Source organism: Bos grunniens, chromosome 5, assembly GCF_055505025.1.
Source record: "Bos grunniens cultivar Pamir isolate PY7600 chromosome 5, Bosgru_T2T1.0, whole genome shotgun sequence".
Lineage (NCBI taxonomy): Eukaryota > Metazoa > Chordata > Mammalia > Artiodactyla > Bovidae > Bos > Bos grunniens.
This window is the reverse complement of record NC_141169.1, coordinates 70,737,504-70,759,448: the sequence shown is the minus strand read 5'-3', so window position 1 is coordinate 70,759,448 and position 21,945 is coordinate 70,737,504. Positions and strand designations below refer to the sequence as shown.

The window sequence follows — 21,945 nt, the reverse complement described above, 5'->3', positions numbered from 1 at the left end:
AAAAGGGACCTTTGTCTGTCTTATTTTTCCTCTATACCCAGCTTGTATAACTATGCCTGGCACATGGGAGAAGTTTAATAGACATCTGTTAACTGAATAAATGATACTACTTAATATCATACATCACTTTCTACATTAAACACGAGAGTAAATAAACATCTCAAAAAAGATACAATATAGGTAACACTACTAACATATTTAAAGAGCTAAGAGTTTTCATAGTTCAAGAAATTCTTAAGTCTAAGAGATAGTAAGTCACGTATGAATGTTTATATTCCAATATACAAACCTATATTCCATTCAACTGTTTCTTCCTCCTATCTAAAATGAATAGTAAATTAACTTTTATTGAGGAAAATAAGATTTGACATAAAATAGTTAAATCACCTGTCCTGCCAACTCCAACCTCTTGTTACCATAATAATCTCTGTCATCAACTTTATTATCTCCTTGGGCCAGAATTACTCTTCTCACCATCACTGCAGTATAGATACATTTGGCTCGGAAATTGAATTCTTTAACCTGTAATTCAGAAATTAGAGAAAAATGTTTAAGACTCTACACATTAAAATTTAAGGTGCCTCAAGAAAATAACCAATGCTATAATATTTAACTAAGAAAAAAATGAATTGTTACGATTCTCCTTATCCAAAAAATTCAACCAGTCTATAAACTTTCTAAAAGCTGAGATGATGACTTTCCATCTTTGTACTCAGTACTTGTGGCAGTTTTTCTTCAAAGATGACCACCATCAACTCCTTCCCTCCCTATATGTTTCACGCCATTCCTTCATGAAGAGGTGGAGTTAATCACCATCTTTGGGTTGGCTTGTAAACTAGCAGCTTCCACTTCTTTCCTTTTAAGAGTCCTGAAGCACCAAATAAGAAGTCTAGGATACTCTGCTGGGGAGAAAAGGGCCACTTGGAAAGGCAGTGAGGAGTCAGAGATGTGACTGACGACACATCTTTGATGTTCAGCCCAGTCAAGCCTTTGGGTGACTCCACCCTCAGCTGCTATCTGTCTGCAACTTCATAAGACTCATGTCAAGAACCTCCTTCCTGGGACCTCCCTGGTGGTCCAGCGGTTAAGAATCCTCCTTCTAATGCAGGGGACACAGGTTCTGTCTCTGGTTGGAGAACTAAGATCCCATATGACATGATGCAGTTGAGCCTGTGAGCTCCAACGACTAGGCCCATGTGCTCTAGAGCTATGTGCCACAACTAAGACCTGATGCCGCTAAATAAGTATTAAAAAAAAAAAGAACCTCCTTCCCCATCACTGAGCCCCTTCAGACCTGAGAATCCTGAGAGAGAGCAATGAACAGTTATCTCAAGCTACTAAGTTTTGGAAATATTTGCTGTGCAGCGATAAATAACAGGAATGGTACTAAAACACTGTCAGAACTCAGCAAGCATCTATGGAATAAATGAACAGATTGATAAGTAAATTGCTGCAAATATTCTTTTCAATTTTCTCTTGTACAACTGAAATCTACATAAATGAATCTGGCCCAATCAGTAAGTTAAATCAAAACTGGCGAAATCATTGCACTGGTTTATTTGGAGAGACAAAAATCTTAGATAAGTAGGTAAATTCTTTCTCTACATTCCAAACAATGAATACTGAGAGTAGTCTAAGTTTCTGTCAGTTCTAAGGAATATTTTATAGGCTTGTTTATAAAGAATTCATATTATAAAATTTGTTTTACTTTCCTAATTCTCTGAATCAGATCAAGGGCACACACAGATTGCAGCAAAAGGGCAAAATCATAGACCCACATTATTTGGCTAACAAGGTGTTTCAAACTAAGAAAGCTGTATCTTCATGTGTTTAGGTGGTCACTGTTCACTTCTACTGTTCCCTCAGCTTTTCATTATTCATCATCAGCCCCTGAAGGTAGAGTGTGCAATTCTTAAATTAGATCATTTGTGAATAATACACATGCTAAAAGTCAACATAAACCAGACTACCAGATAAGTCTGACTAACAATTTTATAACTTAGAAAGAGTACATATGTATTAAGTGAGAGTAGGGGAAGAATGACTTGCCAATATGGCTGAACTCTGTTTAATAGTAAGTTAATAAAAATAAATATTAAGCATTGGTTCAAGAGTCAGAAGATGGGATTCTAGCTCTCTCTCTCTGACCACTAACCAGCTGGGTGACAAGAAAAATCATCCAGCTTTTCTGGACCTGAGCATCTGCCTTCTAAGTGAAGGAGATTGGACAATGTGAGCTCAAGGTCTAAAAGATAAGCCCATCTAATATTTTAATAAGTATCTATGGCAGTGATGGTAACATAACAGTGAGAATGTACATAATCCCACAGAAACATACACATAAAAAGAGTAAATTTTATTTTTTTGTATGTTTTACCACAATTTTTCAAAAAGTTACACATATAGGCAAGGCACTGTAAGCTTGTTTTTAACTTATTTAAAAATATCTAAAACACCATCTCTGACCTTCAGAGATGAAATCTAGCAGCATTGCTAATATATATTTGAATATCAAAGAAAAAACTAAAATTTTGGATTGAAAGAAGAATCAAGACAATAAACATGATCAGATGATGACATAATATAGCAACATTCTCTAAGTATAAATAAACTGTTGATAATGGAAGATTATTTCCTGGCAGTCCATCAGAGAGTCCTCTTTAGGCTTCTCTCTTTTCTTATGGAACTAGACTTTAATTAATGTAAACTTGTACTCAAACAGAAGTTCATGGATACCACAGTGATCAGTATTCACAATTGCAAAGGGTTTACTCACTGGTACGTGGGTCAGAATGGTAGAAGCCAGGAGCTCTCTTGCTTCTTCTATTTTGGTTTTCTTTGGGCCACCTCCCCACATCCTTTGCCTTCTGACTTTGTTCCCTATATATTTTAATGCCTATTAAAAAACAGAATATATTACAATAATGTTTGAATGACATCAGAGAGAATTTATTAAGTAGCTACCCATACATAACACTATAAGCAAAAAAGACAAGGACCTTTATAAAGAAAACTGAATTGGTCCTAGTTTAAAAAAAACAAAAATTTGTCATAAACCAAGGCAATGGCACCCCACTCCAGTACTCTTGCCTAGAGAGTCCCATGGATGGAGGAGACTGGTGGGCTGTAGTCCATGGGGTCCCTAGGAGTCGGACACGACTGAGCAACTTCACTTTCACTTTTCACTTTCATGCACTGGAGAAGGAAATGGCAACCCACTCCAGTGTTCTTGCCTGGAGAATCCCAGGGACGGGGGAGCCTGGTGGGCTGCCGTCTCTGGGGTCACACAGAGTCGGACACGACTGAAGCGACTTAGCAGTAGCAGCAGCAATGACAAAATAGTTCCCTTTTTATAATTCGTTTTTTTACTATAAAATTGATACAGGACAATTACAGGAAGTTTAGAAAATACAAAGGAGATAAGTAGTTTGGCCATCAATCCTCCACCCAAAGAGAATCCTGTCGACAGTTAACACTTTGGGTGAGTATTATTTTGGGGGAAGGGAGAGTACTTTCTCTCCTCAAAAAGGAATCACACCATGTATGACTTCTACCCTGAAATCTACAAAGCATTGCTGTGAGAAGACAAAAGCTAAATAAACTGAGGGTTATGCCATTTTCATTGACTAGAACATTTAATATAGTTAAAGATGGCTTGCTATTAAAATTCTCTCCAGATTGACCAAAAGATGTTTTATTGTTAATTAAACAATTAAAGATGATTTTTATTGTTAATTATACTCCTGACGGGTTTGTTAAAAAACATAAATTGATTGGATTTCAAAATTTCTATGGAAAAGCAGAAGACCTAGAATAGCTGAAAACAGTGTTGAAACAGTCAGAAGATTTACATGATTTCAACTATAAAGGAAGACAGTAAGCACACAAAAATTAGTCAACCTTATTAGTCATCTGGAAAATGCATGATTAAAATCGCAATGAAATACCACCAAAACAAACTGGAACAGCTAAAGTTACAAAGACTAACAACACTGAATGCTGGTGAGGACATGAAGCAACCAGAACTCTCAGGCATGGCTGGGGGGACTGCAAAATGGTACCGTCACATCTGGCAGTTCTGACTTGATAAAAGTTACATACACAACTGATTATTTTTTTAATTTTTTATTTTGGGTTGGGGTTTAGCCAATTAACACTGTTGTGATAGTTTTAGGTGAGGAGTAAACGGACTCAGCCATACATATACACGTAGCCATTCTCCCCCAAACTCCCCTCCCAATCAGACTGCCACGTAATATTAAGCAGAGTTCCACATATTATACAGTAGGACCTTGCTGGTTATCCATTTCAAATGGATATGTACATGTACATGTACATGTCAGTCCCAAACTCCCTAACTATCTCTTACCCGATCCTTCTCCCCATCAGCAACTGTAAGTTTGTTCTCTGAGTCTGTGAGTCTTTGTTTTGTAAGTTCACGCGTATCATTCATTCCTTTTTAGATTCCACATAGAGGGATGCCATACGATATTTCTCCTTCTCTGTCTGACTTACTTCAGTCAGTATGACAATCTCTAGGTCCATCCATATTGCTGCAAATGGCATTATTTCGTTCTTTCTAATGGCTGAGTACTATTCCACACAACTGCATTTTGATCCAGCGATTCTATTCTTAGGTATTTATCCACGAGAAATGCCAAACTGTCTAGGCAGAGACTTAGACAGGAATGCTTATGGCAGTTTTATTCATAACAGCCAAAGAGTGAAACAAACCAAATGTCCATCAACAGGAAAAGATAACAAACTGTGGTATATTCATACAATGGAACACTACTCCACAACTAAAAGGAATGAAGAACATGGATACACAACATAACGGGGAAACACTTGATGAATCTAAGTCAATACGTTCAACAAAAGAAGCTGACAAAACAAGAAGTATACACTGCATAAGTCCTTATTTAAAGTTCTAGAATAGGCAAAACTAATCTATGGTGAAAAAAATAGGAAAAGTGGGGAAAAACGGAGGTGAAAACTGATTAGAAGAGGCATGAGGGACTTTTCAGGGGTCATGGAAATATTCTGTATCTTATAAAAAGTATACAATTAAGACTTGTATATTATGTGTATATACACTTTACCTAAAAAGTGAAATGTTAAAAACTAATCATATGACTGATTTGTGTTGCTGCTCAGCAGGAACCAACACAACACTGTAAAGCAATTTTCCCCCCAAATTAAAATAAATTTAAAAAACGTAACCAAGTAATAGGTGAGGCAGAGACAGAGCTTTAGATGAAACAAGAATAGCAAAGTTTTTCTGTTTTTAATGTTTATTTATTGAGCTCCACCGGGTCTTAGTTACAGTACACGGAATCTTCCATCTTTGTTGTGACATGCAGGATCAAGTTTCCTGAAGAGGGATTAAACCCAGGTCTCCTGCACTGGGAGCATGGAGTCGTAGCCACTGGACCACCAGGGAAGTCCCTGGCAAAGTGTTTTTCATGTTGAAGCTGGGTGACAGGAACATGGGGGCTCACAATACAATTCTGTATACTTTTTATATTTTGAAATTTTTCCATAAAAAAAGTTTGAAAAGATCATGTGGTTCTTATTATTTTGTGAGAGGAATAAGTGCATTAAAAAAATACCAAAACACTGGTTTCCATTTAGTCATAAGAAAGGACTGGTATCCCTGATTCTTTATCCTGGAATTCCTGCTGCCAGTTTCCTGCCTGGGAAAATTTTTTTCCATGCTTCAAAGCCTAGATCAGGTACCACTTCCTCTTCGAAGCCTTTCCTAACGTGCTTCTTTCTCTCTGCTCTTTAATCCCTTACATATGCAGAACTGGGTACTTCCATCTGTGCTCCCGTCACACTGTATTCTGTCTACTTACCTGTATGTCCCGCTTACATTTTGTCATTGTTTTTTTAATTCCTGACAAAATAGTCCCTGAAACTGACTGGAACATCTCTGTTAAGACTGGAGATCAAATCTAGAACCTTCCTGGTTTAAAAAAAAACAAGGCTAGCAGAGGGTAAAACAAACTAAGACCTTTAAAACACAAGCTGCAGTAACAAAGCAAGAAGTAGTAACTGAGTAATTGATTGAAGCAAGTCAGCAGATGGTGGGGAACAAGGAATAGACAGGCGCTTCAGTTTTCCCTAAACTTAGCTGTCTTTATTAAATTTTGGTTTTTCAATTCCCTTGGGAAAGAGGCTAAAGATTCTTCACTTCCCTGAGGAAGAAACAGGAATACAGGGGCGCCTTCTGATGCAGCAGAAAGTCACTTTTCCCTAGAGTAGCTGATAAAGTTGCCAGGGCTGCACAGTGTCAGGGCTGCGTTAAGAGCCCAGTTGGCTTTAAAAACAAGCCAAGATGCTACCCCTGGTGTATCCTCTCCTTCCAAAAAGGTAGTAACTGATTTCTTCTCCATTTTTCAGAGCCCCTGGCAATGATAATGTAAAACATCTGTGACAAATGTAGCAGCAAAAGGGCTTTATGAGCAGAATAAATAGAGGAGTCACTAAAAAGGGAGGCATTAAAACAAAACAAAACAAAACATATATTTTAAACAATCTACTGAAGTGCCATGTCAAAAGTTCTATTATGTAAGATAATACATTTTTATTTAGAATAACATAAAATATTTGTGTTGCCCTAACTGCTAAAGCTGAAACTCCAGTACTTTGGCCACCTCATGCAAAGAGTTGACTCATTGGAAAAGACTCTGATGCTGGGAGGGATTGGGGGCAGGAGAAGGGGACGACAGAGGATGAGATGGCTGGATGGCATCACTGACTCGATGGATGTGAGTCTGAGTGAACTCCGGGAGTTGGTGATGGACAGGGAGGCCTGGCGTGCTGCGATTCATGGGGTCGCAAAGAGTCGGACACAACTGAGCGACTGATCTCATCTGATCTGAACTCATATGTTCAAGTCATCAACCATTTTGGACTACCTGTGCCTCTGTAACCTTTTGTCAGTTGCAAATAATTAATATTTGCTTTAATCCAGCACACAGAGAACAAGCCATCTCAAACTTCTACTTCCTGTTTGTCTCATGTGAGTTACGTTTGTCTTTCTTAGCTAATCACATATTCTCATCTTTTAAAAGAACTTCTCCAGTTCACTTTAGTAACTTTTAGCTAGCCAATATTTTCTGTCAGTATCTATTTAAGAGGAATAAATGAATGATCTTCCAACCCACTGTTTAACTCCTGCTCAAACAGCTTAACAATGATAGAGTTACCTGACCAGCAATGATGATGCTTCCAATAATATGAATACTGGATCTCGCTGAATTATTCTTCCAGACATTACACAGCTTTAAAGCATTGAGTGTATCTCCCTAAATGTAGCCAATTCCTAAGTATTTAACATTTTCTCTTCACATAATTACAATGTAATTTCAGTTTATAATGAAGATGCATGTTCACCAATAGTTCACTTTCAGTGAAGACCAAAAATAGAACAGGGCAAAGGCTAACAGAGTTTTGCCAGGAGAACGCACTGGTCATAGCAAACACCCTCTTCCCAACAACACAAGAGAAGACTCTACACATAGATATCACCAGACGGTCAACACTGAAATCAGACTGATTATATTCTTTGCAGCCAAAGATGCAGAAGCTCTATACAGTCAGCAAAAACAAGACTGGGAGCTGACTGTGACTCAGATCATGAAATGTTTATTGCCAAATTCAGACTTAAATTGAAGAAAGTAGGGAAAACCACTAGACTATTCAGGTATGACCTAAATCAAATCCCTTACAACTACACAATGGAAATGACAAATAGATTCAAGGGATTAGATCTGATAGAGTGCCTGAAAAACTATAGGTGGAGGTTCATGACACTGTACAGGAAACAGGGACCAAGACCATCCCCAAGAAAAAGAAATGCAAAAAGACAAAATAGTTCTCTGAGGAGGCCTTACAAACAGCTATGAAAAGAGAAGTAAACGGCAAAGGAGAAAAGGAAAGATATACCCATTTGAATGCAGAGTTCCCAGAATAGCAAAGAGAGATAAGAGAGCCTTCCTCAATACAAAGAAATAGAGAAATAGAGGAAAACAACAGAATGGGGAAGACTAGAGATCTCCTTAAGAAAATTAGAGATACCAAGGGAACTTTTCATGCAAAGATGGCACAATGACGGACAGAAATGGTATGGACCTAACAGAAACAGAAGATACAAGAAGAGGTGGCAAGAATACACAGAAGAACTATACAAAAAAGATCTTCGTGACCCAGTGAAAAATCACCATGGTGTGCTCACTCACCTAGAGCCAGACATCGTGGAATGTGAAGTCAAGTGGACCTTAGGAAGCATTACTAGGAACAAAGCTAGTGGAGGTGATGGAATTACAGTTGAGCTACTTCAAATCCTAAAAGATGATACTGTGAAAGTGCTGCACTCAATATGCCAGCAAATTTGGAAAACTCAGCAGTGGCTCCAGGACTGGAAAAGGTCAGTTTTCATTTCAATCCCAAAGAAAGGCAATGCCAAAGAATGCTCAAACTACTGCACAACTGCACTCATCTCACATGCTAGCAAAGTAATGCTCCAAGTTCTCCAAGCCAGGCTTCAACAGTACGTGAACCGTGAACTTCTAGATGTTCAAGCTGGATTTATAAAAGGCAGAGGAACCAGAGATCAAATTGCCAACATTCACTGGATCATCGAAAAAGCAAGAGAGTTCCAGAAAACCATCTATTTCTGCTTTATTGACTATGCCAAAGCCTTTCACTGTGTGCATCACAATAAACTGTGGAAAATTCTGAAAGAGATGGGAATACTTGACCACCTGACTTGCTTCCTAAGAAATCTATGCAGGTCAAGAAGCAACAGTTAGAACTGAACATGGAACAACAGACTGGTTCCAAATAGGGAAAAGAGTACATCAAGGCTGTATACTGTCACCCTGCTTATTTAACTTATATGCAGAGTACATCATGAGAAACACTGGGCTGGAAGAAGCACAAGCTGGAATCAAGATTGCCAGGAGAAATATCAATAACCTCAGATATGCAGATGATAACACCCTTATGGCAGAAAGTGAAAAAGAACTAAAGAGCTTCTTGATGAAAGTCAAAGAGGAAAGTGAAAAAGTTGGCTTAAAATTCAACATTCAGAAAACTAAGATTATGGCATCTGGTCCCATCACTTCATGGCAAATAGATGGGGAAACAGTGACAGACTTTATTTTGGGGGGCTCCAAAATCACTGCAGATGGTGACTGCAGCCATGAAATTAAAAGACACTTGCTCCTTGGAAGAAAAATTATGACAAACCTAGATAGCTTATTAAAAAGCAGAGACATTGCCAACCAAGGTACATCTAGTCAAAGCTATGGTTTTTCCAATAGTCACGTACGGATGTGAAAGTTGGACTATAAAGAAAGCTGAGCGCCAAAGAACTGATGCTTTTGAACTGTGGTGTTGGAGAAGACTCTTGAGAATCCATCGGACAGCAAGGAGATCCAACCAGTCCATCCTAAAGGAAATCGGTCCTGAATATTCATTGGAAGGACTGATGCTGAAGCTGAAACTCCAATACTTTGGCCATCTGATGTGAGGAACTGACTCATCTGAGAAGACCCTGATGCTGGGAAAGATTGAAGGTGGGAGAAGGGGATGACAGAGGATGAGATGACTGGATGGCATCACTGACTCAATGGACACGAGTTTGAATAAACTCCAGAAATTGGTGATGGGACAGGGAGGCCTGGTGTGCTGTAGTCCATGGGGTCACAAAGAGTCAGATACGACTGAGTGACTGAACTGAACTGAAATCGAAACAACTTCTCCTGATGCTGCCTGCCTGATAACTAGAGTTGACTGGTTAATTAACTACAGAAAAAGAAGAAGGCAGTGGTAAGAATAATCCTTACTATTTTCTGCTTTGGAATTTATATGTATTTACATATGACAATCAATCTTCCTAAATGTTTGGTTCAGTCTATGAAAATATCAAGACTCATTTCATTTTTCAGAACACATACTAACAGATATAAGGAAAATGCTATCTCTATAAACATCCTGGGTGACAAGAAAAAAGCAGCATGGAATTTATACCTTATGTAAGCAACCTAACAGAATAGACAATGTACACGTGGATAAATAAGAAATGCCCATTGTGCTTCTCTATAGTAGGGAAATCCTACCTACCAGCATGGCCATGAGGAAGGTCACTACTGATTTATGCTTAGCAAAGCACCTTACAAACATGTAACTAAAAATCCTGAGTATGGCCATGAGGGCTACCTGTCACATGGGAAGGGAAGTCTAATTATTTTGATTATGTTTAGGATATATAAAGGGGCTTCCAAAGTGGCTCATTTGTAAAGAATTCACCTGCCAAGAAGGAGATGTTGGTTCGATCCCTGGTTCAGGAAGATCCCCTGGAGAAGGAAATGGCAACCCACTCTAGGATTCTTGCCTGGGAAATCCCACTGACAGAGGAGCCTGGAGGCTACAGTTCATGGTGTTGTAGAGTCGGACAGGACTTAGTGACTAAACAACAATAAAGCACATATACAGTTCCCTGTCTTCATCTTTGGTCCTAAAATCCACAGGTTCCAGCTGGAAGTGCCTAAGACAGGTCAATGAAGGCTCTGCAGTGGCAAACGTGTTCTGAGCCTGGGTCTTTCTTGCTGGAAACATTGAAAATTCAGCAAAAGAGATAGAGACCACATACAACTGGATGCTGAAAGCAACTTGAGGCAGGGAATAAAAAAGAATATTAAAGAGAAAGACATTAAAAAAAAAAAAAAGCTTTCTACACTAGAGGTGCTGTAGTTTAAAAAATTGTGTCACCAGGCAAATACAAAAAAAAAAATACTTGCTATTTATTACATTAGAACAAAAGCTTCTTGGTCCCTCTGCTTCTAAACTGGACACCAAAGCCGATAATTTGTCTAGGCAGACTCCTCCAATCCCTCAAATAATGAGCCAAAGAAGTTCCTTGACCACTACTCCCATCTCCCCAACATCCACCCCAAATCTCTACCCCCAAAAGTCACTGCATCTGATGCTTTAGCGACGAGCAGCATTAAATCTTCAATTAATTCCCTTTCATAGTGAAGGACAACGTGAAAAGACACACCTGCATCTGTGTGAAAATCTGAGCTTTCTGGCACTCTTCCAGACTGGGCCCAAACGCAGCCATCACGTGCTCCTCTGTTCCGATCATCTGCACAATTTCCTGGTCACTCTCAACACCCATGGCCTAGGAAGGGAAGAAAAGATAGAAAGAGTGTGGGCTTTGTGTTAACTCACTGACATTTGCTTATGCTAATTTGGCATTGTTTGTGAGTATTACTTCTAAGCAAAAGCTAGCTCTTTTCTCAGAAACGGTGCCATCTGGCATTGGCAGTCACAGCCCAAGCTGCAGAAGAACCTGAAACAGAAATTTTGATGAGGAAGAGGAAAAACAAACATTCTCAAGCACTTTCTGCATGTGTACTATCTTCTACAATTTATAAGTATCCAAGGAAGTACGACGGTAGAGTGGAGACCCTGGTCACAATTACAAAGGCAAACTGAAAAAAGAGAAAACAGAACAAAACAAAAGGCAAAGAGCAGCAAATCAGAAAATATGCCTGGCTGAAAATAAACAGAACCCTCAAAAAGTTTTGCCACAAGACAAAATTTTCTGAGAACTGTCAAATCATGCACCTTTAGGCTCAAAGAATTTTTCCTAGAGGATGTTTTACCTCACTATTCTAGAGATATCAAGCTCTACTTTATGTAGGTTTTTAATGAGATTTTTATAAAACCAAGAACACCCTTAGGTTTAAAAAACCCATTTATCTTTAAGTGTTTCAAGGTGGCAGCCAGCAACGCAAGTCTTTGTAGATTCCATATGGTCATCCTAAGGCTCACTCCTTCACACATTTGCCTGGCATTCTGCCACATCAAGAAATAGAGCATAATCTCACTAAACCTATCCTGGCAGAAAAGTACTCCACTTCTAAGAAGTTAGGGGAAAAGTTACATTTGTATTCAAATTCTTCCTTTACCTACGCAGAGAAAAGAGAACCAGGGGTACTCGTCTATTAAACTTTGACGATCTAGTTCTTAGCTCTTCTCCACACACGAGACAGGGAAAATCAAATTCTGAGTCTGATGCAGAACACGGACAGCATCACGCTGGGCACAATGGAAGGGGCACCTCTTCAAAGTTGACAGAGAATGTCAACACGCCTGACAACCACTAGTGCACATCACCTCCTCCACCTGCATTTCTTCATTTCTGTCATGACAGGGCAAACCAGGTCCCTTCCAGCTCCACATTCCACCACTCTACATTTGAATTTTAATAGTCTGTATCATACAAATTCAATTTGGATATCTTAGGATCATATGTAAGCTTACTGAAAGTTTCGAAGCTTGCTAGGACAGTTGCTGTTGTTCAGTAGCTCAGCTGTAGTTCAGCCGACTCTTTGCGACCCCATGGACTGCAACACACCAAGCTTCCCTGTCCTTCACTATCTACCAGAGTTTGCTCAAACTCAGTCGTGATGCCATCCAACCATCTCATCCTCTGTCGTCCCCTTCTCCTCCCACCTTCAATCTTTCCCAGCATCAGAGTCTTTTCCAATGAGTCAGCTCTTTGCATCAGGTGGCCGAAGTATCGAAGCTTCAGCTTCAGCATCAGTCTTTCCAATGAATATTCAGGACTGATTTCCTTTAGGATTGACTGGTTTGATCTCCTTGCAGTTCAACAGACTCTCAAGTGTCTTCTCCAGCACCACAATTTGAAAGCATCAATTCTTTGGTGCTCAGCCTTCTTTATGGTCCAACTCTCACATCCATACACGACTACTGGAAAAATCATAGCTTGGACCATACAGACCTTTGTCAGCAAAGTAATGTCTCTGCTTTTTAATATGCTGTCTAGGTTTGTCATAGTTTTTCTTCCAAGGAGCAAATGTCTTAATTTTGTGGCTGCAGTCACCATCCACAGTGATTATGGAGCCCAAGAAAAGAAAATCTGTCACTGTTTCCACTTCTTCCCCATCTATTTGCCATGAAGTGATGGGACTGGATGCCATGATCTTAGTTTTTTGAATGCTGAGTTTTAAGCCAGCTTTTTTACTCTCCTCTTTCACTCTCATCAAGATGCACCTCTGCTTAGGTGTGGGCTAAACTTAATGACTCACTTCTATAGATAAAAGGTAGGAACCACGGTATGACTCTGGAGTCTTGCTGGCTCCTCTGGGGACCAGTGGCCATGTCATGGAGATACTCCAGCTCCCATGGAAGGAAGGGCCAACAGTGAGGAACCAGGTCTCTTACCCTGAGGGTCAGCCACCTCCACCTCCAATCCATTCTTCAGATGACTGAGGCCTTAGCTGACATGAATGAAAGGTTTTCACGGCTTCGACTCATGAAAGACCCTGAGCCAGGACTACTCAGTCTAGCAGGGCCCAAACCCCTGACCAACAGAGACTCTGTTGTGATTTGTTACTCAGCACAGATAACTAATAAACCAACTTTGGGAGTTAAATCCACTAAACTTAATATTTTAAGCATACAACTTGTTTTGAAAAATTTTTTTGTTTCATGAACAAAATGAAGAAGTTTTCAGGATACAAATCTTTTTTTTATATGTTAATTTTCACGTCAGTTTTCATGTCTTTTTTATCTCTGATACAATGCATTTATTCAAATGGACACTAGACAGCAACTCTAAACACGACACAAATTCATTAAAACACAGTCTTCCTGGGACTTCCCTAGTGGTCCAGTGGTTAAGAATCCACCTTTCAATGCAGGGGACAAGGGTTTGGTCCCTGGTCAGGGAACTAAGATCCCACATGCAGTGGAGCTACTAAGGCTCCATGAACTAGAGAAGCCTGTGTGCCTCCATGAAGACCTAGCACAGTCAAAAAAAGAAAAACACACAAACGTTTAGTCTTTCATGGATTAAAGAAGAGCAATCCTAAAAAATTATCAGCTCTAATTTAAAAAAAAGAACAACCCTAGATTATCCTTTAACCAAACACAGAGCTGCATTTACTCTGATGGTGATGGCATCTATCTAGTACCATCTATCCCTTGTGGTCTGCCAAGGAGCCACTCAGAAATAACAGACGACAGTTCTTCTCTGTGAAAAGCCAGTTAGAATGTAAGTTAATTTTTACCTGTCAATCTCTCAAAATAATGGGTTTCAATGGAACTAACATATTTTTACAAAAACAACACTAAGGCAATAGTTTGCAGTCATCTTTCTCTAAAATCTCGAACATAAAACTTTGTAACTAAGGAGTCTCACTTCTCAGGGAAAGCCCCAACACTAAAGAAAACAAACAAACAAAAAAAACCACTAAAGGAGATAAGATCTGTGTAGAACAGGTGCCAAACCAAGGAGGCAAAACAATACAGCAGGAAAAGACCTCGCTGAAACAAACAGAATCCTAGAGCTGAAACGGCAGATGCATTCTGGGTCAGCCCCCTTTCGTTCGGCAAGACAACACCTAAACCACATGAAGGTCCGTATGTCACCTTAATACTTTTTAGCTCAGTAATCTCCAAGCAAAAAAAGACAGTGTTCTTGATTGTCTCTTTTGGTGTTTAATAATAACGAAAGAGTCTTCCCTTGAAGCTGCCACTTCAAGTTGCCCTGATGCTGATCTAAGGAGCAAGTCTTTAATTGCACAAAACTCTCGAGCGGCCTAACATGAATCTAAACAGACTGCTTAGGCCTTCCAAATATTTTTCCGCTATGAAACAAAGATATGCCAGAGATACGTCACACAGTAAATGACACCCTATATGCAGAAGAATGATCTGTGCCAAAGCTTAGCTCTAAAAGCCCTAAACTCTTCCTATATCAGATCACTGAAACACGGGGTGATAACTCAGTCAGGTTGTCATCAATAACGCTCCAGCTCCAAAGACGGAAGTGACTTTATGACTATTTAGCCTTCAGAAGTCACAGCTACAAATAAATGACATACTGCTATGGAAACGACAGCAAAATGCCCAACCATTTTGCTCTACAGACATAATTTAGACATCTGAAAACCAGCTTTATATGGAACTCCGTACTCCAGATATCTGAAATCATTTCACCTAACGAATAAGTCAAAAGTGAAGGCTATTTAATAACCGCATGAAAAAATAGCAGAGATAATACATTCCCACGGAAGGTCACCCAGTCTGGCAATCAGCAAAAAGAACAAAAATAAGGGGACGTGCTCTTTAAAAAGTGGCAGGAAGTCTTCTCCTTGGATATCCACTCAGTGTGACTAAAAGTGTGATTTTTAGAGACAGAAAGAAGAATACTAATAAGCAAAAGAGAATGATACACAAGCTAATGGTGATACGTTGCAACATATTATGTGAAGAAGGGAAAAGGGTTAAGTTCTTAAAATATCTAACATTCAGAAGCCAGAGATTTTTCTTTAGACAGAAGTCAACCTATCATTACCAGAAGCAGTCCATGCAGATAACAAAAGAACTGCATTCACTCACTTGAACTCTAATTTTTTTCTCTTTAAAGACCAAAAATTTCAAAATTATGCAATGCCCAGCCCCCTTGATATCTGTCCTCTTTTTCCATAAAAATCTTCAGGCTGCAGATGCCGTCACAGCACAATTGCTGAATACTGAGGGGTACAAAAAATAAAAGTGGGGAAGATTCATGGGCAGGAGAACCTTTGTTGTAATTCAAGTCCATAAATAAGGCTGATCTAGGTCTTAAAAGCTTTATCCGTCATATTCAGACTCAGCATGGAGTCTGGAAACCCTGCTGCTTCTGTCACTTTTAGCCAATTGTTGGCTACAATCAACAACCATCAAGTCCTAATGACTGTCAAGGTCTGTGTTAGGGCCACACAACACAAAAAGAGAAATGATGTGATTTCTCTGGTAGCCTACTTTATTTTCCCGGGCTTCTGACGTTAAATGTGTAAAGAAGACTCACTAAAAAGAAATAGCATTGTCTTTCTATGCAGTCTACTTTGCAAAAAATATATTATCTCATTTGCTCTTCAAAGAAACTTCCCCCGCCCCCCTACTTAGGTAAAATGCTCACTTTAGATGAGTTATCCAAGACTCAGGAAGACTGGGAAATCTATCCAAGGCCACACAGACTAGTAAGTGAAGAGACTGGAAATCAACCTGGATCTGCCTGATGGTAAGACATCCAATATTCATTCTATGCTGCCTCCCAAATGGGAAGGTCTTAACTGTGGTTAATAAGCAAGTTCATTAAAGCAACTCTATAGTGAGAGACCCAAAAAAAGTGACTATGTGTGACCAATGTATTCATTTGACCTAAAAATTTTCAAATATTTATTTTAGTTAGTATACACAGCTGATTAAAATGTAATGAATACATTTAGGGGGAAAATTAAACAACGTGTAAGTGTTTTAAAAAATATATAATCCCACTCCCAGGAATTAAGTCTTACAAAATAATCAGCAATACACACAAACATGTATATATAAAGATGCCCAGCACTGTGCATAAGAGTGAAAATTTAGGGAAAAAAGACACCTACATGTCCCACTATAGGAATTTGCTTAAATAGATATTATATACATGAATTCCATAGAATACCTAGTAAAAATAATGATGTGGATTTTATTTATAGATGAGGAAAGTTACTCAAAATTCATTGCTAACTGAAAAAAGTAAAATAAAATCAATGTGTATATTTCAAAAGCAAAGGAAAAAAGGTCTTAAAAAACTTTATCCAACGTTGTTACACTTTTTAGTGACTTTCTCAATTCAATGTAAGGACTATTTTACAATCAGAAACGGAGAAGCTGGAAATCTCAACTACTGGCTGCATAAAAATGCACATTATTAAGTTACAGCCCCATTCTAGAAAGGATTTAAGTCAGCTATGAATATGTATACATTTACAACATAATATTAAATTTGACAGAAAAAACTGTCTTATCAAACTTTTGTCACCTGCTGCTGCTAAGTCGCTTCAGTCGTGTCCGACTCTGTGCGACCCCACAGACAGCAGCCCACCAGGGTCCGCCATTCCTGGGATCCTCCAGGCAAGAACACTGGAGTGGGTTGCCATTTCCTTCTCCAATACATGCAAGTGAAAAGTGAAAGTGAAGTCGCCTAGTATTTAGAAGTGTTCTGGTTTTAATGCATGCATGTGTCTAATGACCCATTTTCCATATGAGTGACATAACAGTATCTGCATTATAATTAATTTATAATTTCTGGTCTAGGGAAAGCAGTCCTACACATCTTTATAAAGCTCTGAAATTGCCCATAAAAGTCCTTCTCGTGCATGGTAACATACTGCCCTCTGCTGGAGATGTAATTTCACATAGGTAAAATTTATCCACTAAACCTCACTCTGTACACAAGATACTGCGTTGGGCAATGTGGGATTCCCTTCAAGTAAAGACAGAATTACTTTGTCTTTTACAAAAATTATAATTACAAATAACATAAACTTCAAAGAAAGGCAATAAGAAGTAAATTTAAAAATTCACAGCGGACATGAGTTTGAGCAAGCTCCAGGAGATGGTGCCGGACAGGGAAGCCTGCCGTGCTGCATCCATAGGGTTGCAGAGTTGGACACAATTGAGTGACTGAACAGTAAATACCACTTAAACATTATTTCTACAGGAAAATGTCTTTTGGGTTCTAAGTCAACAATTCACAAAGAAGATTTTAAAAATCAGATTTAGCTTAAAGATTCATTATCTATGAAAAAATTCACAGGGATCCCAAAGTCCATAAAAAAGAACAAAAGACTCAGATCATCCTCTGTGACCTAGAAAATTACACTTCTAGAAACTTAGCCTGCAGATATCCTTGCCCTGTATAAAATATTACAGCAGCTTTGAAATAGCAAGAGCTGTGTGTCCACTGATGAGACAATAGTTAAATAAATTACGGTACACCTATAAATGGAACCATTAAAAAAAAAAACAGTAACTGTATATGAACTAATAAAACTCTATCTTCAAGATGTAAGTTACAAAAAAGAAAACAAGCTAAGTGCAAAATAGGGTGCAGTTTATGTAAGTGCAAGTGAAAGAAAGTGAAATCGCTCACTCGTGTCCAACTCTTTGTAACCCCGTGGAACTGTAGCCTACCAGGCTCCTCTGTCCATGGGATTTTCCAGGCAAGAGTACTGGAGTGGGTTGCCATTTCCTTCTCCAATGTAAGTGAAAAACAAAACATAAAAGAAACCTACAACATACTCAGGTGCTGTACACGCACAGACTAGCTCTAGAGGGACGCACCAGAAACCAGTGTTGCTGGGCAGGACAACCACGTTTTTAGGTCCAGGTGGGGGAGAAGCCTACTCATCACTATTCACCCTTTTGTATCTTTGGAATTCCTTATGGTGTTTCCATTTTAAAGAATAGATCACTACTTTTAAAAATACCTGAACCCCAGCCTCACTAGCTTTCAATTTATATTACACGCCTGACAATTTCTCTATGTCACAAATCTTTACATTCCTAGAACTCCTTGTGCTCAATTTTCTACCTATATATGAAAATAAACCATAAAAAATTTATAATTTTCAGAAGATATTTGCAGGCTCAATTTTTCTAACCTATATATAAAAGTATAAAATAATTCTTTATAATTTTCAAACGATACTTGCAGACTCACCTTAAATATGATGACAATGGGTATATCTTCTGACAAAGTATTATGTCTCAAATAAAACCGTCCTTGTTTCACAGCCATATTGGTTCTGCTTTTTTTCTCATGAGTAGAGCTGTAAGAAAACACAGTTGGTTAAACTACATCCCACCTAGTTTCAAACTAGTAACATGCAAAAGCAATAACTACCAATCAGTAAGATTCCAGTGATCAGCAACGATCAGTAAGGTCCTTCTAAACAGGTACCTTTTAAAGACACACAAGTCCTCTCCAGCCTCTTCTGCCACTTCCACAAACACTTTAGAACACTAGAATTGTTTCTTTAGCTGTGAGATTATGACAGAAGTTCTGTGGGTGAATAAGCAACAATCACCAATTCATTTTAACCTCCTTCACTTTGATTCTACCTGAACTGCTTTGTTCTAATATGGGATATATTTCTGATCAATTTTATATGTTTGAAAAGAAAAACTTTAAAATGAGCCTACCCCACAATGGGAAAACCACAAGGAAATGAATGAACACCATGAATTTTTAAAATAAGAATCCAATAAAACATCCTACAGTTTTGGTATACAGTGAAGCCAAAAGAAACTAAGGAATCTCCTATTCATAGCTCAGTTAGCTGAAACTTTCCTGATGGATCTAAAAATATTTCCCAGCTTTCATCCACCACAATAATAACACACACTGATCACCTATTACATACTGTGCACTGTTATTCACTCTATGAACATTAGCTCTAATCTCCTACATACTAACACTTATTTTGCAGTGTTGTCCCTAAATCATGTATGAAAGAAACCAAGGCTTAGAGAAGTTAAATATTGTAACTTCGCCCCCAAGTGCCTCATGGCTAGTAAACAACTGTGGGATTCAAATCCTGATTGCCCTGGCTTCAAAAGCTGCATACAACAGGAAGATGTGGGTTGCAGAATTATTACATCTTGATCCAAATGCTGGCTTCCTCTACTGGTCAATGTCACGCTGCGAGCAAGGCCTGTTACTCACCTAAAAATAACAGCACTTATGTTGGAGGGCAGAGGTGACAAATATATATAACGCACCTAATACACGCTCTGGCTCCTACTAACTGCTCAACAAATGCGCACTACTGTTAGCTGCCTCTTCACCAGAAAGAAAAATTCAGAAACTCTAAGCTGAGCAGTTCATTATAAGTCATCAGAAGAGAAAGTCTATTCCATACTGACATCTTAACCATGCCACGTATTTTTTATTCCCAGAACTGTTTGTTAACTTTTTTTAAAAGTTCCTTTAATGCTTTAATGTTCCTTTAATGTGTATAAGTCACTCAGTGTCCAACTCTTTGCGACCCTATGGACTGGAGCCAAGTTGAACTTGGATAAAATAACTAATGGCCTTTTGAACAATGTCTCACACTTTTCATCACCAAAAATTTTAAATCAGTACTCTCTGACACAGATGTACACAATCAACTGAATGCTAAATAGTTTAGTTTAAATATCACACTCCCTGTTATAGAAGAGAAATAAGGGGCTACTTCTGTATTCAGTGATCGCCATCTGACACCAATGGGATGATCAATATTTCGTAAGAACACCAACTCTGCCATCCATACCTGGTAACTGAAGCACCCACAGTCCCTTTTCTGTCGGCCTCCACAATGATCCTGTTCTTAGACAGTTGCTCTTGGATAAGAATAACTTTTTCTACTCCTTTAACGATGAAGTAGCCCCCTGCCAGAGGGAAACAAGAAAAGCATCACCAGCCATTCTTCCAACAGCATGACTGAGCAATGGCAGCGAGCTCCTAGTCTTTCTATTGGGTTGGCCAAAAGGTTAATTTGTATTTTTCTATAACATCTTACAGGAAAATCCAAATGAACTTATCAGCCAACTCAACACCATGACCTTATGGTGCTGAGAGATAGTAGTCCAGTCGTGTCTGACTCTTTGCGACCCCATGGACTGTAGCCTGTCAGGCTCCTCTGTCCATGGAATTCTCCAGACAAGAATACTGGAGTAGGCTGCCATTTCCTTAATTTAAAGGGGTTTGTCAATATTGTTATACAAATTGTTAACAGTCTTAGCACATGATTTAAACAAATGAGCCACAAGATAAATTTCTGGAGGACAAGGAATGCATCTTATTGGTCTATGGATCATCAGGACTTGACATATGAGAAGTGAATGAAAAAAAAAGCCAAATAAATTAGTCTTCAGATTTTATAAGCATAGAAATAACTGACAATCTTCAATATAAATTAAAATTCGCTCAAGTTTTCTAACAAATCATTGACAATGGCAGATTAAGATCAGGTTTCCAAAATATATTCTATACTTGACAAAACTCATAAAACATTGTTAAGCTTTTCTGCACACAATTCAGAATGGGATAAAGTGAGACTGTTTTACCTTCAGAATATAAGCAAAAACAAGGCAATATATTTGACTTATGGAACATCTTATTACTGCTCTAGTAAAGCCACATTCTGTGTTATCCTCTTTCCAAAACCTTCTCAGATTCTACATAAGTCGCTCAGTCGTGTCCGACTTTTTGTGACCCCATGGTCTATACAGTCCATGGAATTCTCCAGGCCAGAATATTGGAGTGGGTAGTCTTTCCCTTCTCCAGAGGATCTTCCCAACCCAGAGATCGAACCCAGGTCTCCTGCATTGCAGGCAGATTCTTTACCAGCTGAGCCACATGGGAAGCCCAAGAATACTGGAGTGGGTGGCCTACCCCCTCCCCAGTGAATCTTCCCAACCCAGGAATTGAACCAGGGTCTCCTGCATTGCAGGCAGATTCTTTACCAACTGAGCTATCAGGGATGCAATATATGCAACTATAAAGGAACTAGATTAACCATGAACTAAATCAAAGTGAAACATGAATTAAGGAATTAAAAGAACATTCTGTAAACTGCTAAGCACGAAGCTTAAAAAAAAACTGCCTAGAAATAAGTATGAAAATATAACTTAAAAAAATTTAAACAGACTCATTTTTTGCCCAGATATGGCATTCAAAACAGCCGGAAGTGAGCTACTTGTGTCTTTTCAGATGAGACAGACAAAAAACTTAGTGAGATTATTCTTGAATTTTTAAGCATACCAAAAAACACGATCGAGCAAAGAGACAGCCTGATAAACCATAGCAATAAACCAGAACATCCTGGGTGTTCATTGGAAGGACTGATGTTGAAGCTGAAACTCCAATATTTTGGCCACCTGATGCAAAGAGCTGGCTCATTTGAAAAGATCCTGATGTTGGGAAAGATTGAGAACAGGAGGAGAAGGGGACGACAGAGGATGAGATGGTTAGATGACATCACGGACTCAATTGACATGAGTTTGGGTGAACTCCAGGAGTTGGTGATGGACAGGGAGGCC

The 21,945-nt window shown here is 38.8% G+C and overlaps 1 protein-coding gene across 4 annotated transcripts in view; it reads right to left on the bottom strand.

Moving 5' to 3' along the window:
* Positions 1-21,945, bottom strand: part of POLR3B (RNA polymerase III subunit B) — a 115,995-nt gene that overhangs the window by 78,144 nt on the left and 15,906 nt on the right. For all 4 annotated transcript variants that reach the window (XM_086401144.1, XM_086401143.1, XM_086401145.1 and 1 more), the window contains 5 exons: positions 20,175-20,292; positions 18,581-18,689; positions 11,072-11,194; positions 2,777-2,896; positions 388-522 (listed from right to left, as the gene is read on the bottom strand). In XM_086401144.1, coding sequence (XP_086257270.1) covers positions 388-522; positions 2,777-2,896; positions 11,072-11,194; positions 18,581-18,689; positions 20,175-20,292 — 605 coding nt within the window. The remainder of the gene's footprint in view (positions 1-387; positions 523-2,776; positions 2,897-11,071; positions 11,195-18,580; positions 18,690-20,174; positions 20,293-21,945) is intronic.